The sequence below is a fragment of the Lissotriton vulgaris genome, chromosome 2_2 (assembly GCF_964263255.1).
Source record: "Lissotriton vulgaris chromosome 2_2, aLisVul1.2, whole genome shotgun sequence".
Lineage (NCBI taxonomy): Eukaryota > Metazoa > Chordata > Amphibia > Caudata > Salamandridae > Lissotriton > Lissotriton vulgaris.
This window is the reverse complement of record NC_141688.1, coordinates 225,685,614-225,712,200: the sequence shown is the minus strand read 5'-3', so window position 1 is coordinate 225,712,200 and position 26,587 is coordinate 225,685,614. Positions and strand designations below refer to the sequence as shown.

The following is a 26,587-nucleotide window of genomic DNA, read 5'->3' as shown; positions in this document are numbered from 1 at the left end:
GTTCTTTGGTAGGGTTTTTAGCTTCCATAATTCTGCATTTGTAATAAAGACTCTTCTCTAATCGTACCAATTTTTGGTATTTTTTCAGCTCAGTTCTATACTTTTCTTTAAGTTCTGGGGTGTAGTCTTTCCTCCACATTCGTTCAATGAATTTGCATTGTGCTTTAGCCTTTTTCAATTTTTCAGAGAACCAGGGGGCATTTTTAGTTTGTCGAGCTGGGGGCTTGGTCGTCCAGGGAGCAATTTTGTCTAACGCTTTTGTTAGCCATGATTCAAAGTTGTCCCATACCTCCTGTAGGGAAGCGCCTGCAGCCAGGGGGTGTTCGGTAAGTTCCTGCAGCAGCAATTCAGGGGTGCATTTTTTAAAGTTACGGCGTTTGTAAGGGGGGTTTTTCGCATGTGACTTGGTGATAACGTTTTTAGCTATTCTAAATGGCACCATACTATGGTCAGACCATATCAGTGGAACTGGTGGGGAAGTTTCAATGCCCTTACAGTTCGTAAATATGGGATCTAATAAATGCCCTTGTTGATGCGTGGGCAGAATGGATAGGAGCTTCAGATCGATAGCATTGAAAGCATTCAAAAGGAGTTGCACTTCCTTGGAGTGGCTATCCTCTAGATGGATATTAAGGTCGCCCAGTATGATGATATTTTTATGTCTAACGGCTAATTGAGTGGCCAGTTCAATAAGTTGGTTACAGAAGGATGTTGCAGCTCCAGGAGGTCTATATATTAGTAATCCCGTAATGGTATTGGTGGTATCTAATTTAATAGTGAATCTTCCGCATTCAGTATCCGTGATTTTTTGTTCAATTAAAGTGCACTCAAAGTCATTTTTAAAAATCATTGCCAGTCCTCCCCCCGTTGTTTCTGGCGGTCGATTCTTAGAAGGCAGTAATTACTCGGTATAGCCTCTAAGATCTCTGGGGAGGAGGCTTCCTCTAACCATGTTTCAGTTAGAAACACGATATCGTGATCTCCATTTGTCAGCAGGTCGTGAATTTCAGTTTTATGCTTAGGCATAGATCTACAGTTCAGTAGTATCATATTTAGGTGCTGAATGTTGTTTGAGGTAGAGTTAATATTGGGAAGTAGTTGGTGGCATATATTGCATTGTGCGGGTAAAGATAGCGGGTCTATAGCATGCAAACAATGGGATGATGAAGGCTTACCGAGATTCAGCAGGTATGCTTTAGTGTAATGATACCGCGGACTCTGATTATTCAGAGGTAGCATAGGTGATTGGGAGGCAGATCTGTGGAGTCCTGCCCCAAGCCCCGTCCGGTCGCGGACGGGCGCAGACGGGCAGGACTCTGGCTTGACTCCGGCGCGCGATCGGCGCCCCCGCAATGCGCGTCCGCTGCGCGGAGCCATGCACGTATGTATTTATGACGTCGTCCGCGCGACGATTCTCAGCGAGCCCTCACTAATATGGCCGCTTTAGTATTCACCTAGTGAATTGACACAATAATGCCTCCACCCCTCCCAAAAATATCTGCCACCGTCTTTCTGTCCCCCCCAGGGGTGCATATAGGAGCAATAGCCCCAGATCTGCCCCACCGGTTTGGCAGAAAGCCCACTAGGTCCCAGGACTTTTTTTATGAATGAGGAGTGGGCGCTGCGCACAAATGGCATGCCAATGCCCCCACCCCAAACACAAAAGGGATAGTCTTTTTGCCCCCCCCGGAGGCAGATGGAGGTTATCATCCCCAATCTGCCCTAGGCGGGGGTGCAGAAAGCACACTAGACCCCAGGGATTTTTTTACTTTTTTTAAATTTTGCAGTGGGGGCTTCCCTAAATGCCCCCAGTCTTTTTTCCCTCCCTGATGGAGTAGATTGGGGCCCCCTATTTGTCCTCCGGAGAAAACCCACTAGCCACCAAGGATGTTGTTTGTTTTTAAATACAAGAGGGGTGGAGGCTTGCCACAAAGGGTATGCCAATGCCCCACCCCAACACAAAAGGGACAGTCTTTATTCCCCCCTGGGAGGCAGATGGGGGTTATCACTCTCGATCTGCCCCACGGGGCAGAAAGCCCACTAGACACTAGGGATTCTTTTTTGTGAAAATGTAGGAGTGGGGGCAGCCCTAAATGGGTATTTTAATGCCCCCACCGTCCCAAAAACGAGTGCAGTCTTTCTGCCCAGCCTGGGGTGCGGATGGCGGCAATAGCCCCTCTTCTGCCCCTTGGGAGGCATAAAGCTCACTACCAGGGACTATTTTTTTTATAAAGGAGGGGGGGGGGCTTCCCTCAATGGGCATACCAAGGCCCCCAGCCCCAAAACAAAAAGGACAGTCTTTCTTCTCCCCCGGGAGGCAGATGGTGGTTAATACCCCCTGGTGTCTAGGGGGCAGAAAGCCCACTAGACACTAGTTTTTTTTTATACTTAGGGGTGGGTGCTGCCCTAAATTGACACCATAATGCCTCCACCCCTCCCAAAAATATTTGCCAAAGTCTTTCTGTCCCCCCCAGGGGTGCAGATGGGGACATTAGCCCCAGATCTGCCCCACTGGTAAAGCAGAAAGCCCACTAGACACCAGTTGTTTTATACTTAGGGGTGGGTGCTGCCCTAAATTGACACAATAATGCCTCCACCCCTCCCAAAAATATTTGCCACCATCTTTCTGTCCCCCCCAGGGGTGCATATAGGAGCAATAGCCCCAGATCTGCCCCACCGGTATGGCAGAAAGCCCACTAGGTCCCAGGATTTTTTTTATGAATGAGGAGTGGGTGCTGCGCACAAATGGCATGCCAATGCCCCCACCCCAAACACAAAAGGGATAGTCTTTATGCCCCCCGGAGACAGATGGAGGTTATCATCCCCAATCTGCCCTAGGCGGGGGTGCAGAAAGCACACTAGACCCCAGGGATTTTTTTACTTTTTTAAAATTTTGGGGTGGGGGCTTCCCTAAATGCCCCCAGTCTTTTTTCCCTCCCTGAGGGAGTAGATTGGGGCCCCCTATCTGTCCTCCGGAGAAAACCCACTAGCCACCAAGGATGTTTTTTGTTTTTAAATACAAGAGGGGTGGAGGCTTGCCACAATGGGTATGCCAATGCCCCACCCCAACACAAAGGGGACAGTCTTTATTCCCCCCTGTGAGGCAGATGGGGGTTATCACTCTCAATCTGCCCCACGGGGCAGAAAGCCCACTAGACACCAGGGGTTCTTTTTTGTGAAAATGTAGGGGTGAGGGCTGCCCTAAATGGGTATTTTAATGCCCCCACCGTCCCAAAAACTAGTGCAGTCTTTCTGCCCAGCCTGGGGTGCGGATGGCGGCAATAGCCCCTCTTCTGCCCCTCGGGAGGCAGAAAGCCCACTACCACAGACTTTTTTTTTATAAAGAAGGGGTGGGGGCTTCCCTCAATGGGCATACCAAGGCCCCCAGCCCCAAAACAAAAAGGACAGTCTTTCTGCCCCCCCCACCCCGGGAGGCAGATGGTGGTTAATACCCCCGATCTGCCCCCCTGGTGTCTAGGGGGCAGAAAGCCCACTAGACACCAGTTTCTTTTATACTTAGGGGTGGGTGCTGCCCTAAATTGACACAATAATGCCTCCACCCCTCCCAAAAATGTTTGCCAAAGTCTTTCTGTCCCCCCCAGGGGTGCAGATGGGTACATTAGCCCCAGATCTGCCTCACCGGTAAAGCAGAAAGCCCACTAGGCACCAGGATTTTTTTTTATGAAAGGGGAGTGGACGCTGCACACAATGAGCATGCCAATGCCTCCACCCCTAACACAAAAGGGATAGTCTTTTTGTCCCCCTCGGAGGCAGATGGTGGTTATCATCGCCAATCTGCCCTCGGCAGGGGGTGCAGAAAGCACACAAGGCCCCAGGGATTTATTTTAAATTTAGGGGTGGGGGCTTCCTTAAATGCCCCCAGTCTTTTTTTCCTCCCTGGGGAGCGGATGGGGGCAATAGCCCCCATTCTGTCCTCCGGAGAAAACCCACTAGCCACGAGGATGTATTTTTTTTAAATAAAAGAGAGGTTGAGGCTTGCCACAATTGGCATGCCAATGCCCCACCACAACACAAAAGGGACAGTCTTTCCTCACCCCTGGGAGGCAGATGGGGGTTATCTCTCTATCAGCCCCACGGGGGCATAAAGCCCACTAGACACCAGGGATTCTTTTTTGTGAAAATGTAGGGGTGAGGGTTGCCCTAAATGGGCATTTTAATGCCCCAAACTCTCCCAAACGTTAGCACAATCTTTCTGCCCTGCCTGCCAGGCAGATGGGGGCAACAGCCCCTGATCTGCCCACCCCACTGGGGCATAAAGCCTACTAAGCACCAAAGATATGTTTATGGGCAAGTCAGGAAGCAGCCCCTTAGGCAAGGGTTGCTCTTCTTTTTTGTGAAGACATTTTTTCTGCTTCTGCCCTCCCTTGGGCAGATCAGAAATATTATTAGCCAAACCTGCTCCCAAAGGGGACATGGTAGGAAATGTGTGTCGGCCAGGAGATGCCACATCTATATCACATAGAAATGTTCAGGAAATGTAATTTTTTAAGCAACATTTAAGGTTTGAGTTGATTCTGGGGATGCACGCAAGCCACAATTCCCTGGACTCCCTCGAGTGTCTAGTTTTCAGAAATGTGTGGGTTTGTTAGGTTTACCTAGATGGCCACCTAGCCCGGGACCAAAAACGCAGGTGGCCCCCCTTTGCAAAGCCTGGTCGTTTTGTGATACATCATTTTGATGTCTCTACAACACGTTTTGGGCCCTTCCCTGTCACGGGTATGTGCCCACTCACACAAGTGAGGTACCATTTATCAGTAAACCTGGGGAAATTCTGGGTGGTAGTGTTGGCCTGGTGATCCCACAACTTTACCTCAGAAATGTGAGAAAAATGTAATTTTTTTAAGCTAAATTTGAGGTTTGCAGAGGATGAAAACATTGTGGGATCTATGTAAGCTACACCTCCCAAAACTTCCCTGAGTGTCTAGTTTTCAGAAATGTCTGGGTTTGGTAGGTTTTGCAAGATGGCCTCCTAGCCCGGGACCAAAAATGCATATGCCCCCCTTCTTAATGTAGGTCGTATTGTGATGCAATAATTGCATACAAATTTATACGACTTTGACCCAGTATCGTATGACTAGATGTCCGCGATTGGTGCTTTGACGTTTTTAGCACTAGTTTGTACTGAAAACTTTAAAAATTCATAACTCTGGTTCTACTGATTGGATCTTTGTTGTGTTGGTGTTAAATAATTTATTAAAATTTACTCTAGTGTTCTAGATAGATGGTGAGAAGCTGGCTTAGTGTATGGTGCTCACTTATGGAAGTGTCAAGAAACACCACAGGGCCTTGACTCGACTCAGTAAGGCTGAGTCCATATAACTATAAAACGTAACAATTGCCAATACCGAGCAGAACTCCAATATCTATTAATTAGCTAGACCCACCGAAAAAAACATATAGGTCCACGTTTTTGTTACACCATCAATTGGTTTATTTTACAACTCGCATGGAAATCACTATCAAAAATACTTTATATACATGTGTATCAGTAATTAATACAATACAGAGGGAAAAGCTATAGACAAAAAACTATATTAAATCATACATGACACCAACAGACAATCAATGCACACCATTATACATACATCATACACATTTGTCCAGACACTAGTAACACACACTCACATCATCCAAATAACACACCAGAGCGGGTCAAAAAAACGTTTGCGTGGCCCAAGGACTGGTGGTCAATATTCCTAATCCCAACGTCAAACGGCACCATAAATCATATATAATCCTACAAGGATGTAGAGATGATTCAGAGTAATCACTATTTCCTACATCTAAAACCTAAATCATTACATCAAATAGACATTTGTGTTGCATGATTTGTTTGACACGGGACCCGCAAGGTCGACGCGTTTCAAACCCGACTGTTCATGGGGTTCTCATCAGGACCGAAACATTCTTATTTCCTGTTGCTTGACCAGGGCTCACACCTCAGTCAACCAATAACCCAATTGCTTATATGTACATGATAAACATCGTCAATATTTCTTTTGTAGAGTCTGTTGTATATGGAGACAGTATGCTTTTGTTTAATCTGTACTTACAGCTCAAAAGCCACAGTACACATTTGAAGCAGTGTTCCTTGATGGTTTAGTGATAGAAATAAGCAAAGTGACTTGTTGCCCTTTTTGCTAGCATTGGTTGACTCTAATCTGCTTCCTCCTGAAGGCCAACCAGCTTCTCACTTGTGGGAATTTGTGCGTGATCTCCTCCTCACACCAGGGGACCACCAGCGGATACTAGAATGGGAGGACAGGGATGTAGGCATCTTTCGAGTGGTGAAGTCGGAAGCCCTCGCCAGGATGTGGGGACTAAAAAAGAAAAACAACAAGATGACGTATGAAAAACTTAGCAGAGCACTGAGGTAAGTCACTACACAGCTGGGTCCTTACCACTGTATTCTCTGAATTCTGCTATAGCTTTTGAAGTTTCGTATAGTTGCACTTTCTCTAGGTGCTCATCGCCTCTTGCCAGGCAAAATATCAGTGCAGTACAAAACACCTGAAAAACACTGTAGTTGTTATAGTTATTGGGCCATTATTGCTGCACATGGCTAGAGCCGCTCCAGATTTTCAGAAAAATACATTTGCATACAATGAATCTAAATGGAACTCATTTACACAGTCAAGGGTTAGCCTGAAAAACTGGCATAGTTGCAACACCAAGTGATGAGTTAGAGAGTAGCATGTAGTGTGTCGAGCATACTCATCACCGCCCAACCCTTCCTATTGGGTGCTGGGTCTTATGTAGTGTCAAAATTCAATAGGGCGACCCAATATTCCCAAGGAACAGGGTATATTGTAGAGCAGTAGAGTTATGTGATTCTACGGAGTCAGGCTTTTACATATAATTATGGAATCACTGCACTTTCTATATAATCCACCTTTTCCAGATTAATTTACAAATGTTAACAAATTATAGTTTCTATATAAAATAGATCAATTGTTAATTAAAAATACATCCCACATGGTAACAGGCAGTGGCAGACCATTTGCAAAGGCTAACTGGTCAGTCATCTGCTAGTAGCTGCTGCATAATCTGATCTTTATTGCTGCATAATTCCAGTGGCACTGAGTATCAGCACTGATACCTCCTGGAAACAAATCAAAACAGTACATGGATGTTTATCAGGGTTAGCATTTACCACATTTTTGCAACTCTTTTGCTCCCCTCAAACTGCCTTTGGGTTGTAAGTCAGAATATAATACACAAAAATATTGTTTGACATAAATATTATGTCCTAAACATCATTTATAAAAATGGTGCTCCATTGAATATAGATTTTACATTATTAGTTCCATTGAGTTATGTGTTTCGAGGTGGCATTTATGTTTCTATGATTCTGACAAGGATATTCTGAACCTCACTTTGCCTTGCTTCCCTTGTACTCAAGAGTCACAAGGGCAGCAGCAGGACAATAAGAGTAAACACAACTTTAAGAGCTGGGGTTAGTTGTCATTGTCCAGCCCAGATATGGGATTTTGGGGGACAAATATGGGGCATGGGGTGTATCAGTGTGTGATATTACTACTGCGGCCCTCGGTTTTTGGTGAATCGACACCAAAGGAACAGCAACATGTGAAAGAAGTGCTGATTGGTGGATAGAGGCAGGGAAGAAACAGAAAGGATAATTAAAGCCTAGACAAAGTATAGAACATTCACTGGTATTTATGGTTGCATATTTACTACTAGTTGTCAACTAGAGAATAAAGTTTAGGCACTGGGTACAGAGAATGTATAGTTCCAGCTTCAAAGAACCAGAAATGTGGCATAAACTCAGGAGGAAGTTTGCAGTGGTTCAGACAGGCCCTTGTTAGTTATTTCATATTTGTGTCTGAAGACTCCCAACATCTGTTGGTGTCAATAGATCTGCTTCAGAGACAGTGGTACACCTCTTCTCTGCACTATTCGTGTTCCTGTAGGGTGCTCCTTAGCTTGACGCACAATATGTGATTGCGCGCTAGAGCGTAATAATCCAATGTGGAGACTTCAATGCCTCCACATTGCTATATACCCACGCAAAGGTATATGTACATGGGGATATGGTACCCAACTTAACCACAGTTTGGACTGAAACAGAAAGGATAAAATAACTAAACATAGTAAACAGTGTGAAAGTCTTGGACTCTACGTTTTTAATGGTACGGCAGCAACAGACCCGGAGGCCGGATTATACTAAGTGCCTTGCGGGTACAACAGGTGTGTGTGTGCCTGCTCTCTTCTACCTTGGGTTACATTGCTATTGCGGAAGGAGAGTGTAAAGTTGAACACTACACAATTATAGTTGAAAGGTGTAGTTTATTAAAGGAACACAGGAGCAAGGTAGGGAACAACCTACACAGGACTTCTTCATCAGCAACTACCATAGTTGCTAGGGAGGGGAAACTAGGATACAGTAGAATACAGAAACATTCTGAGGGAATTAAAGGGGCAACATAACACATCTTCCCCTTTTATAAATAGGGAAAAGAAAAAGGAAAACAAATAAAACAATCAGCAAACAAAGTCTTCTAACCACTTAGGTTAGAGCAAATGCGTTTCCGGTTTACAAATACATCACTGCTACATGGAAGTTCATTAACAGATGTTGAATTGAAATCATGATTCGATGGAATAGAATCAAAGGTAGCAGGAACACTAGAGGACGGAACTGCAATGGGAGGGACATTAATTACATCGGAAGGAAAAGGGTTAGAATTGGAGGAAAGATTTTCAGAAACACTAAAACCACCATGATCCTCACAAGGAATAGAATTAGGAGAGGTAGTACATGACAAATCAGAAGAAATAACAGAGTCATTAGTTATGCAATTTTTCCCTCTGTAGATGGCAATTCTTTTAAGATTCCACACTTTACCATCGCTAAGAAGGACAGCATTGCGAAGTATCTTCTTGACCTTAAGAGGTTCAGAAAATTGGGAATCTCCCTTACGGACTTTCCAGGGTTTTTTAACCTTAACCCACATACCAACATTAACATCTGCAGTGCTAGAGCAACATTTCTTATCAAAATTTCTCTTATACTCTAGGTGCTTATCAATAACATCAGATCTGACTTTATTCATACATATGTCTAAACAGGATTTTTGGTGTAACCATTTGGGATTACATTTAGTTCTGGCAACACGACCTCTCATGATCTCGAAGGGAGACATTTTTAACGCATCATGAATATTGGTCCTATAGGACCAGACAGCTTTGAAAGCTGAGGTTTCCCAATCCTCACCATTTTGCACAGCTATTTGTATTGCATTCTTTAGGACCCTGTTGAACCTCTCGCAAAGTCCATTACCGCTAGGGTTGTAAAGAGAGGTAGTCTTATGAACAATACCAACACGCTCAAAGTAGGATTTAGTTAATTTGGGTGTGAACTGAACGCCATTATCACTAATGACTTGGTTAGGCAAACCTTCTTCAATAAAAACTCTGTCAATAAAATTCAAAACAGAAGAAGAATCAATCTTGTCTACAATAGTGATATTAGGCCATCTAGAAAATACATCAATCATAGAGATTATAAATTTATGATCATCTCCAATTGGTCCCATAATGTCTATGGCAACAGTATGCCAAGGACCCTCTGGAACCAAGGGTTCACACATGTCGGGTTTGAGTGTGTTGAGAACTTTATCAGAATTTGCACAAATGACGCATTCACGAACAATCCTTTCTGTAAGAACATCAATACCTGGCCACCAATACCATTGTTTAACATTTTGTTTGGTTTTTACAATACCACAATGATCTTTGTGACACAGGTCAATAATGCCTTTCCTTAAAGAAGAAGGAGGGATAGCTTTTTCACCTCTAAAAATAGTATCATCACAAACAGTTAGTTCATTTCTAACCTCCCAATATGGCTTAAGATCGGACGACAAATCTTTCTTTTCTGTCCAACCTTCCCGAATGAGGGAGATAATAGATATTAAAGTTTTATCTTTAAGATAATCATCCTTCCACAACTTTTTATCAATACAAAAAGGATTACTATCTAGAATATAAGCAACATGAAGGGAATCCCACTCGTTCACTTCACATTCTTGTAGATCAGTAGGCATCCGGGAGAGAAAGTCAGCAATAACATTGCTTTTACCAGGTAAATATTCAATTTTGACAATAAAATCTTGAAGCCGCATGGACATTCTTGCTATCCTGGCAGTAGCATTGTAAAGGCCTTCAGTAGAAAGGAGTTTAGTGAGAGGCTTGTGGTCTGATCGCAGTACACACTCCTTTCCCCATACAAAACTGCGAAAATGCTCAAGAGCCCATACTACAGCTAAGGTTTCTTTCTCAATAACTGAGAATTTACTCTCCGGAACAGAAAGTGCTCTTGACGCAAATGCAACAATGCGTTCTTTACCTGAGCTGTCGATCTGAGATAAAACACTTCCCAAGCCTTTGTTGCTAGCATCAACAGTGACTACAGAACTTAGATCTAGATCAAAAGGGCATAACACAGGAGCATTAATAATGTCCAGTTTGATACTGTTGAACTCATCTTCACACAAGGGAGACCAATCGAATTTAACTTTGCTCTTTAAAAGTTGTCTAATGTTGAATACCTTAGATGAGAAATTTTTAACAAATTTAGAATAGAATTCCACCATTCCTAGAAACGATCTTACATCATCTCTACTAGTGGGAGGAGGAGCATCTTTTATAGCATCAACCAATTTAGCTTTGGTTGAAACACCGTCACAACATAACACATGTCCTAGATATGTCACAGACTTGACTGCAAAATGGCATTTAGAATATTCAATAGTTAAACCCTTATTCTCAAGAATACTTAAAACTTCAGCTAGAATAGTATTATGTTCATCTTTATCTTTTCCGTAAACTAGAATATCATCCTGAAAGAATTTGACTTTAGGATGTTTCCCAAAAAGTTGGTGCATGATGCGCTGGAAAATGGCAGCGGCAGATGCTAAGCCAAATGGCATGCGTTTAAATTGAAAACACCCCATGGGAGTGATAAACGCAGTAAGCTGTCTACTCTCAGTGTCTAGGGAAATCTGATGGTATGCGGAGGATAAATCTATTGTGGAAAAATACATAGCACCATTAACTAGAGACAACATTTCATTAATTTTAGGTAAAGGGAATTTGTCAACGACAATATTCTCGTTTAAGTGGCGGAGGTCCACGCAAAGACGGATTTTGCCATTGGCACGCCTTGCGATAACCACTGGAGAAATCCAATTAGAGGACTCTATCGGTTCAATAATGTCTTCTTTGACAAGTTTTTCTAACTCTTTTTCAACATCACCCCGAACCAAAATAGGAATATTTCTGGCTTTAAAGATTTTAGGGTTGGCGTTATCTTTCAAAACGATGTGGTGGGAAAAACCTTGAAAATTTCCGATTTTACCACTAAAAACTTTAGGAAATTTTTTAAGCATGGAATCTCCAATCTCAGTTCCCTCATTAACAACTAAAACAGGATCTGGACTGTTGGGATTCAGAACAATGTCTAAATCCCACTGATCTCTCCATCCTAGGACAGAAGGTCCAACTTTAGCAACATACAATTTGCACAAAGATTCTCTGCCTTTAAACTTGAATAATAAAGGTTTGTAACCAATTACATCGATCTTACCACCGGAAAATCCTTCAGCAGAGATGTCAGGAGAATAAAGGTCATTTCCTAAATAACGAACAAATTTAGAATTCCAAACATTTTCATTGATGATAGTATATGGGGAACCGGAGTCAGCGTATATATCAATAGGGACCCCACCAATAAGCATATTACAAATAGGTTTCTTAAGAACATTCCTCTTCCCTGAGTCATTAATATTAAAAATGTAAACTTTCTCAAGGGGTTTAGGTATGCAGATCTCATTCATAGAACAAGGTGTAATACTCTTCACACAATCATTATCAACATAACAATGCATAACTTTGTTACTCAAATCCTCTTCATCATCAGAAGATGAATCATAAACAATTTTAACCTTTTTACTTTTCATCCTATTGCAAGCTCTGGAATAATGTCCAATTAAACTGCAATTTGAACATTTTTCCTTCAATGCTGGACAAAGCTTGTAATTAGCTAAGTGCGAACTGCTCCCGCAACGAAAGCATTTTAAATTATCACTCTTTTTAAATTCAGTAGGTTTGTTTTTAGATTGAAGCTTTTGTTTATAGTTGGATTTTCCTTGAACTTTTGAAACAGTTTGATCACAAGTGGTTTTAGACTCGGAAATAGTTTTTTCTTCATTTTTAATCGCTTTAGCGCTGCGACCTGAAAGTTCTGCCTTTCTAACAATGGCAAAAATATCTTTGAGGTCTGAATCTCCGTTTATCCAAAGTCTGTCCTGAATGGAAGGATCAGAAGCATGCATAACCACTTGGTCTCTAATAAACTGTTCTTGAAGATGGTCAAATTTACAGTCTTCAGCTATTTTTTTAAGTTCAGCAATATAAACATCGATGTTTTCTCCAGGTCGTTGTTTTCTGTGAAAAAACTTATAACGAGTAATACCTATGCAAACCTTGGGAGAAAAATGACTGTCAAAGTCTTTCAAAATATCATCAAAAACATTAGAATCACCACTACCACCACTTTTAGGCATTTCTTCATAAACTTTAAGACCACCAGCACCTAATGAGTGTAAGAATAGTTTTTTCTTTCTTTCCGGTTTCATTTTACCATCCTCATCAATAGTATCAATAAAGTTCATGAAGTACGCTTTCCCTTGAAGCCATTTCATACATGGTTCTAAACCAGAAGGCCAAAAGGGTTGTGGTGATTGTATTGTGAAATTTTGCGAAGTCATATTGAATAATAATAAGAAAAATGAGTAAATAAAATCTTACTTGAAGATTCTAGCTGGTGTAGAAGAATTCCTTGACAGTCCGCTTAGAAATGAAGAAGGAGAAATAATTAAAATTAAGAATGAAATCACATAAAAAGTATTTATAAATACTTGTGAATAAAAACGGGTGACTAAAATCAAATCCGTTTAATAAACGAGCACAATGTGTAGAAAAGCGCTCTCAAACGCGTTAGAAAGCGTTGTTATGGAGACGATCCTTGTGCCTGAATGTGGTCTCAAACGCGTAAGGAAGCGTTGCTATGGAGACGATTCTTGTGCGTCAAATGCGTATGGACGTTTTGTTTGATAAACGTAGAAGACGTTTGACGAGTAGGCGTCACAGCAGCCGTCAGCGCAGGAGACGTCAAAGCAAGCGTCAGCGCAGCAGAGGAAGGAAGGGCGAGCCAACATGGAACGCGCAGAGTAGAACAATGGCGCGCTGAAGGTAACGGTCTCCTTAAGCTTTTAAAAGACGCACGTAGATCAAGGATATTTAAAGTCTCACAAATTGAAATAAAGTCACAGAAATGGCAAAAGCGGAATAAATGAAAACCGCTAAAGTTAATTTTGCCGAGGTGCGCCGAGGTGCGCAGAGTAAACAAGGAAATAATTACTCACGAGATTCCTTGACGGTTTACTCACGAAGTGTTCATCAAAGTTTCTTAGAAAAGACGAAGAAAGACTGGAAACAGCTTGAAGATTAGTGTTGAAGGGATTTTCCTTTTACAGAAGATCTTTGATGAATTCTTCTTGAAGTTCTTTTCAAAATAAATTGAAAATGTAGAAGGAGGGTTCTTTAGATTCCTGGTGTTCCTTGAAGCCAAGTCGCCAAAATTGTAAAGTTGAACACTACACAATTATAGTTGAAAGGTGTAGTTTATTAAAGGAACACAGGAGCAAGGTAGGGAACAACCTACACAGGACTTCTTCATCAGCAACTACCATAGTTGCTAGGGAGGGGAAACTAGGATACAGTAGAATACAGAAACATTCTGAGGGAATTAAAGGGGCAACATAACAGAGAGCCAAGTGCTTGTGCAGCCTGTTTTGTAATACAGATCACACCACCACTACATTGTGTTATCTCAACGGAGCAGTCTGTTATGGCACCATGCCAATGAGGAAACGCTTGAGGGGAGAGAATGTGGCGCATGGGCCAGAGCCTCCGACTCAGGAGCTGAGGATCAAGGTTTATGTCTTGGCATCGGCTCAACATCCTGTGATTCTGAGCAAATCGGCCAATCTTCCACGTACCCGTAGGCAGTGCCTGGATACCCTCACAGGTGATAAGTCGCTTTATATAAATCTACAAATTACAATTACTTTGCCTCTGGGCGCGTGCAATATTACATAAACAGGAGTAGAGGCAAAGATGATGCTAAAATATATTTGCTATTTGTTCCAAATTGTTTTATAATATCCTACACTGACAATTTTTGCATTAACAAATCAAAACCATCCCTGATATGAGCCATTGTATCACAAAAAGTCCATAAACTCCTGGCTCCCTATCAAGAGCTTGCAAAAGTAAAGAGACTTTTGAAATGTCCTTAATATAATATATAATCAGAATTTTTAGACCACCTTCAAACAAAAATTAGTGTACTGAAAATCATAAGAACACAGAAGAAGCCTGGTTTGATTACCAGTGCAAGTCCTGAAACAAAAAGGGAGCTCACTATCCAATCTACACACACACACATCTATGTACTCAACAATCACATGGTATGTCAACTCAAGGTTCTAAGGGGCATATTATCAACGGCCATATCGCCGCTTTAGCTGGACTTTTTCCCGCTAAAGCGGCAATATTTTTATCGCCCTATTAGCAAGCTGTTGCTAACAGCAGTTAGCGACAATATTTAGGCGATAGCTACAGGTTTGGGGCCCGCTTTGCATGTCAGCGATATTTATCGCTAATGACATGCAAAGTGGGAGTACCCAAAATGTTAGCGACAACAGCTATCGCAAGGCAGACGAAGCGATAAAAAAATCGCGCTAAGCGATTATCGCTAGAAACCAACGCCTGCTAAAAAATTTACTTACCTGTATAGTCAATGGGAGGTGGATTATTAGATTAAGCCCCATTGGCGTCAATGCAAGAATATCGCTGGATTTCCATCGATAATCTCGCATTTCGCCGCTATTGCCGGATATTTTATCGCATTAGAGATAAACGTTGCTAATAGCATGTTATCCCTGTGATTATATCCAATGATAGCAAGCGATAAAAAAAATTGAGCTAAGCGTATTTAGCGATAAATATCGCTATTTGTTGCTAATAGGCCCCTAAGTTTTTACATATCAATGGAACTTTGCACAAGAGGGGTCAATAGATCCCTTTGTCGCTGACACAGTGTGAAAGGTCTGGTCGTACTTTGGGTTTACAAAGCATATTACGTTTTCATCACCTTGGGCGCAGACAGCAGTCCGCTGCCTACTGTGAGGGCATGCTTGGTGCCCCTATCCAGGTTACAGGACACATCCTGGACTTCACATTCCAGGGATAGGCCAAGGCCTCTGTACAAATCCTAGATGATTGTGATGTTAGGCCTAAAATAAAATTGAAGATGCCAGTTTTCCATGCAGTCGGGTGCTCAGGGCAGGGGAACACACGTGTTAAAGATTCAGAGAACATTCGAGTCCCGCCAATCAAGTGTTTACTTGTGCTAGTGCCACACGTTGGGGGATTCCGCCTTGATTGGCCAGGCATTACATATACAGGTCAGTGCTGTCCATAATATTTCAATATTATGACTGGGATATCCACAGTTATATAAAAATAATGCCAGGATGCCACAGTAAGTTATGAATGACTTGTATTGTGCCATGGGTGAACATCACCATGCGAAGGATGCACAGAACATGCCACAAATTATCACTATTGAGCCGGGGATACTGTTGTGTCAGGTCTGAGCGTCATCACACCAAGGACGCACACAATATGCCAGGAAATTGCAAGATTTACTATAGTGCTACAGGTAGCATCAACATGCCAAGGATGCCCTCAGTATGCCAACCATTGCATCCATTACACTGGACGTGATTGGCATCATGCTAGAGATTCTCCTTGTAATCCGGGGCCGCACTAGCCGTCATGGGGTAGCACATGATGCTTGTGGTGGCTACTGTGGAGGAACGGACACTGCTTGGCCAATCAGTAGTACCACAGACACCACAGACACAGAAGCACAGAGATACAAGCAGATCTAGACACACACAAATGAAGACACACAGGCAAACCTCAGGCTCTGTAGCAATAGAGATATCCTTTCAATTACCTGTCTTCTGCACTCCTTCTCTGACTTTTGAACTGTCCTGAATCGTGCTTCTCCACTCCTTTCTGCCCAGAGCTCACACATACTGATTCACAGTGCCCGGGAAACATCCTTTACAACAAAACTTTTACAACGCAGTCCTATTACAACGCAGGTTTTACAACGAAAACCATTACACGCATTGCACTGGGGGGCGCTCTAGGATAGGGAATAGATTTAATTTACTATCCAACACCTTCCCTAGTGTCCACGGGGACTGGAGTTGGAATAGTGAATTAAACTATTCACTATCCAGCACCCCAAAGCACTATGCTTTGTAAAGGTTTGCATTGTAAAACTGGCGTTGTAACAGCATGCGTGGTAAAAGCATGCGTTGTAACGTCATACATCCACAGTGCCCAGCCTGAGAAATTCCCAATCTCCTAGAGGCAGAAGACACATTGCGATAGACTGGTTGGTGGTTCAGTCACTGCCAATCACGTATAAAGTTTGAGCACTGGGCTGCTCATTGGCTGATTTACCTTTGGGGCCTGGTGCTCTAGCAGTCTTTTAGACAGCAGAGGGACATACTGCAAGCACCACCTTTATCACAGAGTCATAGCCCACCTACTACCTACTCCAAGAGATCACAAACTGTGTTTCCCGCTCTTTCTATCTGACAAGTCTCTTCCTGCGGCCCGTCATCACATTCAAAGGTTATCACCATGTTTCCTCTGTGTACTGCTGCTTTTTCACCCTTTCTATCTCTGTGTATCTCTTGAGTTCAACACTCTTGCTCCAATTATGCGCAGTTGGAATTAAACTCAAAAATAACTTTATAGTAAAGTTTACCTATTTGGAATATCTGTGATTAACTTTAAAACAATATTCTGGAAATCAAATGGGTTTGTGTGTTTATAATTGTAGTGACTTGTCAGTCCCACTCTTAAAAAATTGAATCTCACTGTTAATGTTTTGTACATTCTAGGCACTATTATAAAACTGGAATACTTGAACGCATTGACCGAAGGTTGGTGTACAAATTTGGGAAAAATTCATATGGCTGGCAAGACAGCAAAACTGTGATGTGACAGAGGCACCATTGACTGGTACCATGGCAAACCCTGAAAAGCTGCTGAGTGGTGAACGCTTCAGAGACCCCATGAGCAAGAGCTTTGTCAAGGTGTTCTCAATCCTACATGAAGAGAATTCTTTTTGGAAGCCAACATGTAGCAGTCGTGCAAAGGCATTTCAAAAAAAAAATTTGAACATTTAAAAAGATCATACTTTACAAAGATCATGTGGAGCAGTACGATAGACGTAGCATCCATCATCAGCCTTTGTCTTCTTGTCCAGCAACAAAAAGACCCCGGGGGTTATCCTGAATTTAGCAGACTCAAGATCTCTACAAAGAGTCACATCGAATGCCTCCATCTGGTTCTAGATCAACAGAGAATACAGTGCAAACTCAAACTACATGTGTTCATTGGAAAAAGACATTGAATTCCTCCATTCCACGTGTATTGTCCCAAGTAAGACTGCTCTTAATGTGTGGGTGCACGGTTCCTCTCTGTCTGCCTTCTCCAAACTTGCTTCACGCTGCCACATATGAGTGAGCTTTTCCCAAGACCCAATTGACTTTTTCTGCATTCCCCAGCTGGAATGCAACCATGCAAATGCCAAGACTGGTGGCGGAAACCAGTAACAGGCCACCAACTATGGAACAAAATGGCAGACAGGGCTCCTTCCGGTGCAACTCAGGTCTCGGATGATCTTCTACATGTCTAAAAATTTGCTGTGACCTGTTTTTTTAGCCATTATTTCTGCCACAGTTTATGGGTACGTGGGCCATCCGAGTTCAATGCCAAAACTATGGAAATCAATTGCATTGAAATTCATCTGTCACAACATTACCAGACTTTACGGAAACAAACCAACAAGAAAGCAGACTTTTTGTCCAGGTGATCCTGATAGGCATGTTGTTGGATCTACCTGCTCAGAGAAACAGCAGGCAGTCAATTATCCTCTTTATGTTCACCATGCAGTACGTTGAAATGTATAGAAGATTGTGATGGCCTCAGAACAGTCCATGGGATCTGTTTCACAAAGGGCCGCCGCACTCGTGGTGGAGGCCCTGCAGTCACGTGGGTGTCTCCGCACTCAGGCGCAATCTCCGCAATGAGAAATCTCATTGTGGAGTTTCCACCCTGAGTGCGGAGACTACCAGACAAGTGCAGAGGCCACTATGCATAACATTCAAAGTAATAATTATTCTGCATTAAATAAATGTGTTTTTCAACTTCATATAAAACGTGGAATCAGTCTGAAAGCATTCTGAATCCATATTGTTTAATTGTATGTGAACTTATGTAAATGAAATATCCCAATACAAAATGTACTTCAAGAACCTGGCAGACCAGCTGTTGACCACTTATTCACCTTTGCTGATGAGGTAGTCATCGTATTGTATAATGCGGTCACTGGAGGGGGGGGGGTCTGCCTTTGAAGGGCATATACTTGCTCCCTTATGTTGTCCTTTTGCAGTGGCTAGGCCTGGCATCAGTTACCTCTAGGTGATCATTTGTGTGTGGATTCTGCTGCTTGTCCCATTTCAGTTCCTAGAGCATTGTTACTCCCCCTGCACCCCCATCCAGTAGCAACCAGGAGACTTGATAGTTTTTATATTTCAATCATTCCGCTGGCTCCTGTTATTGTGACTACCTTGGGACCCAGCACACACCTACTAATCAAGAAACAGATTATTATTTTTTGGGGGCTTCAAAAACCCTATGTTGGCAGTAGTATGGCCACCTAATTATGTCGGTCGGCACAGGAGGTGGAGGGGCCTCCTTTATTTCCCCCGTGTTGCTTACTAGGAGTTGTTGGTCAAGATGTCTGGAAATCGGGGGGGCTATTCATGTGTACAGTTTGAAAGGGGCAAGTTAACTTTTGAGGGACTGCACGATTTGTTCTCATTCTGAATAATCTCATTGAGGAGGAATGAGGAAGCCATGTCAAGCTATGAGTGAGGTCAATGGAGGGGCACAGACATGACACAGAAGACAACATGACCATTTAAAAATGTTCCATAATGCAAACATTGCATACATCCAGCCTGATCTACAGTTTGATGGATGTGTTAGGTCAACACAAACGTGACAGATATCCTGCACACCTTATTACTTGTGCAATATATCCTATGAGTCCTGTAATAAGGTTGATGAGATATCCATTACCTTGTGACGTTATCCATAGTCACAGAATATATAAGCACACACCTGATCAAATACGAAATAAAGCAGAAATAACATTAATTTAATAATAATCAAACTGAATTAATGTCAAGTCAAGTCAAATGATCTTTATTCGGATTGTAAAACATCCATAAAAGTACACATAAAATCCAGCAGTAATAAAAACACAAATTCCATCTTACTTATTTACAAACTCATAGCGATATACAGTTTTATCATGTGCAAAAATACAATCCTTAGTGCAAAATATACAATGTGCAGTAAGCAAATGTGCAAAAGTGTGCAAAGTGCAAATATTTCAATCAATTAACAGAGAAGCACGTGATCGTACAGCTGCTTTAAAAAAGCAGCTCACTCTGAAGATGGCCTCATCCGTCTTTAACATTAATAAGTCTTTAAAAGCTAATTTAAAATCGATCAAAGCGTTTTTCCTACAGTACGGCATTAGAAAGTGCAAAGTGTGCATTCTATAAAAACCGCAAAAGAAAATAAAATGGAGCAGACTTTGTATACCACCTAGATTACAGGGACAGTTTAAGTTTTCCACACATTTATTGAAACCTAACGGAAAACAAAGTAAATTTATAATGCTTCCGTCCCTGAACCGGAATAGCAACCTCCTGTTCCATCTGCCTAGTTTTAAGCGGAGATAGCTCTGGGGCAGGGCAGATGGTTTCTCACTTGGCTCCATAAAGGAGATGTATCTAATTGTGGTGGATTTTATCAAGTCACGCCTTAGCCTCTCCTTGCGGTAACATTCATAGAGGGCCTTTTTTGTTAAATTCTTATGCGTATGGTCAATCAGTTGCGGGGATGTAAAAAGATGACCCAGCCCCACACTTAATAAACTATTTTCCACAGACTTAAGCCAAGGTATACAGTTAGCCCTCTCACAATTTAGGCAGTCCATAATAATATCACGTGACAGGGAGGCAGCGGAATTACACCAGATTTTTATCCAAAACAATGGGGGTCTGGATCTTATAAAGTCTTCTATATAAAGGAGGTTTAGTTCCCTGTGGCATATGTAAGTTGGTGCACTAATAACCCCCCCTAAAATCTTCCGGCAAAATCTATTTTCTTCGGTCTGTAGTTGGGTGCAGTTGGGTTAACCCCATACCTCGGCACCATAGGTGCCCACAGGTAGACATTGTGTTCTATAGATTTGTAAAAGTGACACAATCACGTCTGCTTGTTTGGGTTGGCGAAGGGAGGTTAAAGAATTTATGGCCTTACTCATTTTGTTCCTTCCCAGGGCGACATGGGGTTGCCAAGTGCCAGTGTTGGAGAATAACAGACCAAGATAAGGGAAAGTGCAAGTGCTTTTTAAAATATCACCCCCTGATTGAATGTGGCTTATTTTGTAACTTTTAGGGCCACAAGACATTATAAATGACTTTTTGAAGTTGGTACAAAGGCCCAGGTCTACCATAAATTTAACAAAACCCGAAATTAAGATTCGCAAGGCATTAGGTGTGCGGCCCATAAGGACGCATCGTCCGCATAGAGTAGTGCAGGAACAGAATTGCCATTGACTTGCGGGACATCATTAGTTAATTTGCTCAAACAAACAGTCAGATCATTTATATATAAAATAAAAAGCAGGGGGGCCAGAACACAGCCTTGTCTGACCCCCCTGCCAATTAAAATATCATTAGAAACTTCTCCATCATTATTTATACGAACACGAGCTTTCAAATCGCTATGGAGGTGTGCCAGAAAATAAACTAAAGATTCATCTAAACCATAATTTAGCAGGACTGACCATAAGCGGGAACGGTTAACAAAATCAAAGGCAGAACTTAAATCCATAAAACCAAAATATATGGGTGATTTTTTGGCGATCGTATATTTGGCCATAAGTAGGTTTAAGTTCAGGCACTGCTCCACCGTGCCCACTTTACTTCTGAAACCTAGCTGGCAGGGATGTAAGATGGTGTTTTCTTCTGCCCAAGTGCTAATTCTATTAAAAAGGACCCTGCCTAAGACTTTTAAAGTATTGTCAATTAATGATATTGGGCGATAGCAGCCAGGATCAAGTCTATTGCCTTTTTTAAATATGGGTACAATAGTGCTACAAGACCATGTTTCCGGGACAGCGGTGATGGATAAATTATTGAAAACGTTACATAACAAAGGTGCCCAGAAGTCAGGTTCAGATTTAATTTGATCGATGGATAAGCCATCTGGACCAGGGGCTTTGTTACCTGCACTTTCAGTAATAGCATCCTCAACCTCAGACAACAAAATATTTAGAGGCTTTATAGCTGGGATAGTATTAATTGGGTTGCCAGACGCAGAAGCGTCATAGATCTTAGAAAAATGGTCAACCCACGCATCCCCTGTTATATTACAGTTGATGGGGCAGATGTTAGAACCCACTGAATTAATGCTCTACTCAAATAGCAAGTGTTGACAAAACCATATATGTCGACGTTCACACTGCATGCTATTCAGTTAGCCAAGAGTTGTTTGTGTACTGGGGCGAGAGGGAGCCCACAAAAGAATCTTAAACATGGATGATACCAAAACACTTGGCGCCTCATTCACGAGGTCCCTTGCAGCACTTTTGGGCCAGAGCGTCACTTTTTTATGTTCTGTTGGAGCAATCTGCCGCAGCAAATTTACAATGCCACGCAAAGGTCCTTTATATGGCTTTTCATAGCCTTGCAAATATGTACCCCTTTCACGCAAAACATTGCGCGAAAGGGACGTTCCATGGGTGTTGCTGTGGGTATTTCCATGCACCACTGAGTGAATCTGAAGCATTTTGAGAAGAATGTAAACCTAGGAACGAGTCAGATTCTAACGCCACCCCAGCTGTAGCATACGGAGGCCCACAAAAAGAAATTTCCTTATTTCTCCTAATATTCCCTCTTTAAAAGTGTGCTGCATTCTGCAGCATAAATAGATAGAGGAAAACACCTCTCGTGATTGTTATTGTGCAGGAAGGAGTCCCTTCCTGCACAAAGACAATCACCCGCTCCACCGCCGACACCCTTGCACCATGGGAAAAGGGTGCCTGCGCTGGCGCATGTCAGCCCATTGTGTGCCAGCACAGGGGGAAAGGGAAGGAATTCACTGTATCTCATAGATACAGCGCCTTCCTGCCCTTTTCTTTTGACGCAGGGCAGCGTAGCTTTTTTTGCGGCTCTGCCCCTGCACCAAAACCTCGTAAATGAGGCCCTTGATTTATTTTTTGCAGCATCTGTTTTTTAAATGTTTTTTTCTGCTTTCACTCACCAGGGTGCTTGCAATCTGCTGCCAAGGTGCCTACAATCTGTAATAGTTAATGATGCCTACCAATGGTGGTGGAAGTACACATCTAGACAGCAAATAGAAAAACAGTGACATGAAAATATTTCTGCTGACTGGCCATTACTTGATTACAATTTCGCAAAACAATGACTGAAGTTTCCAAATAAAACAAGCATTTGCATTGCAATAGGTCTTGCATTTACTAAACTCTTGAAAATGCAAGACCTATTGCATTGCAAAATTTTTTTTGCAAAAGCGCCCAATGTAGCACTATCACTTTAATGGTGGCTGTGCCCCTTTCCTTAGATGCGGCTCATCTAAAGACAGAGGAGTGGCCACCAATTATGTGAACGCGCCACATGGGGCGCTTTTACAAACAAAAGTTATAAATTAGAATAAAAATGCATGCTGCGGCATTCGGAGCCGCAAATAAACCAAAGTCGTGGCCGCCACTGTGGCGTGCCGTGCTCTGGAAAAGCTAACTGAAGCCCTACGAAAGGGTGTGTCCCGCAAGCAGGCAGGGCAAAGCATTAAACAAAACAGTGCTAAGAGGCTTTAATTATCTACCGAGCAACAACACAGGTAGCAGGGCTTCGCCCTATGAAGAAAAGGTGGTACTAGAGAAGGACTAACACCCCTATTTAGAAATCAGATGCTAGCATTTACCAAAGACAATGACACAAGCCAATGAAAAATATGGGAGGAGAGTGGGCGGAGCTTCACCTCCATACTCCAAGTACAGCTTGCCACGCAGAGCAGTGCATGCGCTGCCCAGGCCGAACCTAAAAAAGCAAATGGTGAAAGTAGGCTGACACAAAACCCCCTTGAAGCGAGTATAGAATATATGTTAACACTGAATAGCAAAAAGCACTGTCACCATAAAACTTAAAAAATACTATTCGAAGAGTGATTATCAAAGAACTTCCAACATCACCCGCTGTTCATATCTTGATGCCTTTATCGATGATATTTGAAGAAATCCTAAATAAGAGAGAATCCCTCTGAAGACGATGGCAGAGTACATTACATTCTGCATCTGAGCAATACAATTAGTGGTCCAGTTTATGCTGCGGAAGCCTGGTCAATGATTGTCTTTCCAAAACGCCTCAGACTAATAGTAACATGGAAAAAGTGACTAAAGTATGTTTACAAAAATATAAATTAATAGAGTAATAAGAAACTCTATTTAGCCTTCTTATGTTGGTATCTGCACCACACTCACATTAGCAAGTATTGTACGTTATCTACTTTTGTAAGACAAATGCAGACAAGAAAGATTTGTTATTCATCAGATGTCAATGGGGGACACTTTGTCACAAAAATCTTCAGGATATTTAATATCCCAGGTAAAGAGAAAAACGTTTATTAAAATGATGCCATTTTGTAAATGCATGCTAAAAATAACAACATTTGCCTGACTTTGTCAGCTACTACTGCAATAGTCTATTTTGTAGACATTTTTTTTCTAGTAATCAATTTGAGCCAATGAACTTTCCACGCTCCTCATTTCGGATGCAAGATCTGTTCATCTCCCGGAAACCTTTGTGTTTAATCAGACTCTCCCTCAGCTAGGTACATGAGTAGATTGTGCACTACTCCTAGCTCTACAGCTACCTGTAAGTAGCTCTTCTGTGTCCAGTCCAGCCTACTAAGGGCCTCATTTATGTTCACTTTTGCGCCGCCGGAGAGTCACTTATTTAATGCTCCAGTCGCGCAATGTTCCGCAGCATATTTGCAAGGCCACGCGGGGCCACTTCACGTGGCTTTTCATGGCTTTGAAATATGTGATCCTATTACCCAGCATACTGCCTGATAGGGGCGTACCAATGGTCCTGCTGTGGCTGTTCCCACTCAACAACCATGGAATCTAAAGCATTCACAGATTTACGAGAAATCGTAAACGTGGGAACGCATTAGATTCCTCCGCCTAGCGCAATGAGGAGAAATAATTGTATTTTTTCTCATTTTTTCTTCTTTCTATTCGTGCTACATTGTGCAGTAAACATGGAAAGAGGAAAATGGCATCAATGATTGTGTTTTGCAGGAAAGTGTCCCTTCCTGCACAAAAACAATCATCCCGGCAACGCAGGCAGCCTTGCAACATGACGCAAGGGTGCCCGCGCTGGTGCACAGCTGCTGTTTGTGCGCCGGAGAGAAGGCCACAAATGGTTCGTATATTATCGATTCAGCGCATTCCTGCCCTTTTCTATTGACACACTGCAGCGCAACAGGAAGGCCTGATGCGCTACCGTACGTCAAAAGTTTGTAAATTAGAAGCCTTTGCTTGATTGAATGTAAAAAAAAAAATGGAGAAGTGTGTATTAGAGACAAAAAAGTGGGTATTTTCAGAGCTGATAATCTGATGTTTGAATTTACAAAATCTATTTAAAACTAACATATGATGAAAAATCATGTGGCTTTGGGGAGGTTTGTTATTAATGTTGTGTTCTTAGTGCCAGGGGCATTTAGGCTATTTGAATGTATTAGTTACTGAAAGCCCTTCTAAAGCCTTTTTTGTACATTACTGTTTGCAATACTGTGTGATGCCTTCAGGTAATCATTGTGGGTACTTTTACATAGGTGGCCACTAATTTCATTTCATTAATGATAAAGCAATGATAACTGTATGTATAAAAATTTAATAAAATAGTTTGAGATTAAAAAAATAAGGAAACGAAAACTGAACTAATAAGTCAAGTAGGAATAATGTCAGTTTGAGGTGGAGAAGTCGGTGGCAATATTATGAAGTATTTAAAAGTGTAATTGTGCACTCTGTGTGTTTTCCATGCCTGACTTTCTACATGTCTGACTACTCAACATTCTACCAAAAAGACCCCACTCAGCACCTGAGGACTCATGATCCCACATTTCATAGTCTGTTGAGTAACCATTTGCACCAATGAACTGACCGCATCACACATAGGAACATATTTACAGGCCCACAGCGCCACCAGTGCTCACTCTGCCCTGCCTGCACATAAACAATCAACCCTGCAGAACAGGCACTCTTGCAACATGTTGGCACTAGGCAGCTTTTTTGCACCAGAGCTAGGGGAGCACAGGGGGACGCCGTATTCTTATGAATATGACGCATCCCTGTGTTTTGAAAATGTCAAAGATTTTATTGTGAATATGACCTTCAGAAACCTCACTAGCTGGCTCATCACAGCGGAATAACTGTAGGGGGCATGACAATCAGGGCGAACAAGAAAAAGGCTATGGAAAAATGTAAGCTAGAAAACATTCAAACAAATAATGAAATCAGACCACATCACTGTAGAAGGGCGGCGTATCGAAAACTGGGCCTTTGAGACTCACGTGGTTTAAGGGTAACATGGGAACTGGATGCTAGGGGCCAAATAAAAATACAGAGAGTGAGTAAGGATTCAATACTCTACCTGAGCTAGACAGCAGTCCCACCTATAGAAAGCATCATGGCACAATGCTAATGTGTGAGCTGACATCTCAGCCTTTCAACAACTACACAAGGACTATCAGCAACTAACAAAGCTACTTCACCAGCAGTACAATCACATACAATACATCGGGGTACACATAGACTTTACTGATAGGTAAAGAAAAGATACCAATTATAATACTAATGAGGATAATATTCAATAATTAAAGGACCAGATAAAAAAACTGTGTTACATAAAACATTTCACTATTGGGCAGTTAATTGATATTGCTTGTGTTGTGTCATATCGTTCCTCCAAGTTATTAACTACATGAGTTTCACAAAGCCACTTAGTGTGAAAGGGTATTTAGTCAAAATATGGAGTTGGAAATGTTAACTTACACTAATATGGCATTTTAAATATCGTGACACAGAAGTATCGACAGCAAGAATATCGTGGTCAAAAATATCAAATTTAAGGTAAAAAATATTGATAAGAAAATTATAGAAGTCATTAATATCGTTTGCAAAAATATAGTTGTTTAAAATAGGGTGAGAAGCACGTTAATT

At 42.0% G+C, this 26,587-nt stretch overlaps 1 protein-coding gene across 1 annotated transcript in view; it reads left to right on the top strand.

Annotated features, from left to right (window-relative positions):
- Positions 1 to 18,419, top strand: part of ELF5 (E74 like ETS transcription factor 5) — a 200,047-nt gene extending 181,628 nt beyond the window's left edge. The window contains exons 6-7 of the mRNA XM_086959903.1: positions 6,199 to 6,394; positions 17,097 to 18,419. Of these exons, the coding sequence (XP_086816029.1) occupies positions 6,199 to 6,394; positions 17,097 to 17,199 (299 nt within the window). The 3' untranslated portion in view covers positions 17,200 to 18,419. The remainder of the gene's footprint in view (positions 1 to 6,198; positions 6,395 to 17,096) is intronic.
- Positions 18,420 to 26,587: the final 8,168 nt, after the last annotated feature.